The sequence below is a fragment of the Triticum urartu genome, chromosome 6A (assembly GCF_056163025.1).
Source record: "Triticum urartu cultivar PI428250 chromosome 6A, HENAU_Tu73, whole genome shotgun sequence".
NCBI lineage: Eukaryota > Viridiplantae > Streptophyta > Magnoliopsida > Poales > Poaceae > Triticum > Triticum urartu.
In genome coordinates, this window is record NC_141878.1 from 567,388,184 (window position 1) to 567,391,808 (window position 3,625).

General features: G+C 48.0%; 1 protein-coding gene across 1 annotated transcript; it reads left to right on the forward strand.

The window, feature by feature from the left end:
* The first annotated feature begins 764 nt into the window (after positions 1–764).
* On the forward strand, positions 765–3,019 carry LOC147966392 (photosystem II 10 kDa polypeptide, chloroplastic-like). The gene is made up of 4 exons (XM_087528875.1): positions 765–1,026; positions 1,169–1,277; positions 1,392–1,444; positions 2,772–3,019. The coding sequence occupies exons 1-4, from the start codon at positions 900–902 to the stop codon at positions 2,864–2,866; spliced, it is 384 nt and encodes a 127-aa protein (XP_087385001.1). The 5' UTR covers positions 765–899; the 3' UTR covers positions 2,867–3,019.
* The last annotated feature ends 606 nt before the right edge of the window (positions 3,020–3,625 follow it).

Consider the following 3,625-nt stretch of genomic DNA (forward strand, 5'->3'; position numbering starts at 1 on the left):
CAGAAGAAGGAGATGGCTGCCATTGCTGCCGGTTGGCTGGCCGGCAGGCAACCGGAGGATGACGACGTCCCAATAGATGACGCGGTCGACGACGATGAGCCGGCGCCACCATCCTCCTCAGTCGCGCGACCCTCCTCCTCCGCCACCCTCGCTGGTGCACTTCACCTTGACCATCGGCGAGTCCCGTGCCCATTATGTGGACATGGTGCGGGAGGAGCAGTTTCGTGATGCGCAGGACGATGTCGCCTATAACCACCATCTCCTCCAGAAGCATCTGCAGGCGGAGGAGCAACTCGCCGGCAGGGCGGTCACGCCGAACGCGGACATGGCAGAGCAGGAGGCACTGCTCGAGTCATACCGCTCCGCCCGCTAGATCTGTCTCGCCCGCTGGCGGTACCGACAGCGAGTGGCGGAGGTGGCAGCCGCCGGCAAGGAGTGCGATGACGAGGCGGACGAGCCGGTGTTCGGCGAGATCAATGACAAGGAGGACGCCGCTGCAATGATTGAAGACGAACAGATTAAAAGTTTTCTCATGAAAAAAAAACTACCGTCCTTCGTCACAGTGCCTTCGTAGCAGCAGCACAGTACCACCACATGTAGATGATTGCGCGCACGCAGTCACCACCACAAACATTTTCTTTGTTCCCGGTTAGAAATTGTAGTAGATGAACAGGTCCGATGAGGATAACGTATCGCGAGCCGGCCACAGGCGTGCCGCCACGTGAGCGGCGTGCCGGTCACACACAGCGTTATCCCATCCACGCAAGCCCCTGGCCGCATGTCTGGGCGCCCCGGGCTGGAGTATATTGGCCCGTCGCTGCGCCAGTGCTGGACGCTTTTCTTCAGACAGAGTTGGCAAGCAAGCGCAGACAGACAGAGCTTGAGAGAGCGCGCGCGAGATGGCAGCCTCCATGATCACCTCGCCGATTGTGGCGCCGACGAGCCTGCCGTCCCTCTCCCGCCGGGGCTCCTCCTTCGCCGTCGTCTGCAGCGGTGGCAAGAAGATCAAGGTCGACAAGCCCCTCGGTACGTCCGTCATCACCCACCCCCTTCATGCATATGCATGCGACCTTCAACTGATGTGTTCCACACATGCATGCTTTGGTGACCATGAGATCCATGGATGGATTCAGTGGTCTGATTCGACGAAATCTGTGTTACTCCGCAGGACTCGGAGGCGGCTTGACAGTCGACATCGACGCCAACGGCAGGAAGGTCGGCAAGAAGGGCGTGTACCAGTTTGTTGACAAGTACGGCGCCAACGTCGACGGCTACAGGTAACCCAACAGATGTGAATGAAATATTGTTTGGTAGAACTTGGTAAAACTGGCATCGATTGGTGACGTGATTACCGTACGTACCTAACAGTTACTCACGTTGCTAATTCGCAGCCCAATCTACACGCCGGAGGAATGGTCTGAATCTGGTGACCGCTACGCCGGCGGTGAGTGATTTTACTATTTGTAGTACCTCTTACTCAATATCCACATGCTTATGCATGTAGAATTCTGGCCTCTGCATCGGGTCGATGCACACAGTTGTGATACATGCACACATGTACCCGATTAAAGGTAGCACTTACTGTACAAGTTGTTACCTAACTACAAATTGATACATGTTTATACTGGGCATACCGTAAAAGTTAGCTGCAAATCTAAGCTTATTCCCCTAAAAAAGTCTAAGCTTATTCAATCGTAGCAACATAACCGATAGAGAAGAGATGAAAGTTTTGCTTGAAAGAAGAGCAATTATAGTTTTTCGTGGGGCAGAACCACAATTATATACTCAACTGATAATTGGCAATGTGAGTTACCATGTAGTTAGAGGTGCTTGTTTAGGTAGTAGTTGATTCATGAGAGAGATACTATCTTATTTGATTTACTATCTCTGTTGGGCATATTAGCTCATTTTCTGATTAGTTTAATCAACAAGTGAATCATGACGACAATGCTAATAATATTAATTTCAATGTAAGCTAATGATCCAAACGCTTACTAAAGCATAGAACATGTATATCTATGATAATGACAAGTACAATCAATGCATGTGATAGTATTTACCTCCCATTATCACAGATAGTAAGCATAAGTAACGGATGGAGGGGTATTTTGGTGGTATACCAGAGACATGTATCGGATTTTTCATATGTGATTACCCGTATATAGGCTCCTTTGGTTTGCGGGGTTCTAAAAACTCAAGAATAGGAAAAACAAAGGAATAGGTTATAAATGCATGTGCAAAACAGAGAAATGATAAACACATGAATTATATCAACTTGAGTGTTTGGTTCATAGGAATTGAGAAAAAACATAAGAAACCTAATAAACATGGTAAAACTAAAAACAACCCACTTGAAAATGTATAGTCAGAATATTATCATTCCACCAAGGTTTATAGTCTTGTTCTTCATCCATATGAATTTGAGGACAAAGTAGGTAGTAAAATTCCTGTGTTATTCCTTTGAAACTGGGTTCAAAGGAAAATTTCCTTCATTTTTTCTTTGCCTCATTCCTTTGAACCAATGACGTGAATAGTATCACCATAGGATTTGTTTTTCATTCTTTCACTTTTACTTTGAACCAAAGGAGCCCTAAGAAGTTTAGGGCTTATTTGGATGGAAAATATTACTCTTTTTCACTTCAGACCGATACGCGTTGTTTTTCCTCTCTTTTTTTTGAGCGGTAAGAAAACGCCGTTGTTTAGAAGTGTTTTCGTTCAAATTCTCCAACAAAACCAGTAAGCTGATCCACGTCCTTGATATCCGCATGCAGGAACGACCGGGCTTCTTATCTGGGCCGTCACCCTCGCCGGCCTCCTCGGCGGCGGCGTCCTCCTCGTCTACAACACCAGCGCTCTCGCCGGCTAAGAGAGCATCTACGTGTAACACAGGGCCGGGTCTGTGCTTGCATGCACGTCTCTGTAATCTACGTAGCTACCTCCTGTGAATGTATGTCATCAACGATGCAAAGTAATTGATTCGAACAGATGGTTTATGTATGTACGTAACGCAGTTACCATATACTCCTACTTCCTACTTTGGAAACTGTAAAAGGGTGGATTCTTTTTTTTTAAGCCGGGCTAATCCCCTTTCCATTATCGAAATAACGGAAATACAACCGAGTTTCAAGGAAAGACAAACAGGGAAAGGGAAAAAGCGAGCTCGAGCACTCCAGGTAAACCCGCTGTAGTCGCTCGCAATCGAAACGACCACCACGGGGCGAAAACCCTGGAGCACTAGCAACTCACCGCAAATGTAACATATGTCTCACAACCCCCACCACAGCCTACGCAGAGGCAGAAGACAAACACCAGTACTAGGGAGACAAACATAACGAAGAGACTAACACCAATCGCGACCAGCTTCAAGAAAATGAGCTTCAAAAGGAGAGGTCCGCTGCCAAGAGTCATCCCTGGGTGGTCCCCGTGTGTGCAGACGCGCAAAGGCTCATCATCTTCTTAGCGTTCATCCTCAGCAATGCTGCGCCCTGCTCCAGCTCCGTTCGTTCTTCGCCTTTCAACAGACCTGCCCAGTAGGAAAGATGCGCACAAGCATTGAAAACAATCTCAAAAGGAGATGACAATTTCTTGAGTTCAAACGTAGCTTGATTCCTGCGGTTCCAAATGG

Bases quoted from the DNA above. Each gene is read 5' to 3' on its own strand.
- LOC147966392 (XM_087528875.1), top strand. From the start codon at position 900: ATGGCAGCCTCCATGATCACCTCGCCGATTGTGGCGCCGACGAGCCTG. The intron at 1,027-1,168 runs GTACGTCCGTCA...GTTACTCCGCAG, and splicing joins CAAGGTCGACAAGCCCCTCG to GACTCGGAGGCGGCTTGACA. The intron at 1,278-1,391 runs GTAACCCAACAG...GCTAATTCGCAG, and splicing joins GCCAACGTCGACGGCTACAG to CCCAATCTACACGCCGGAGG.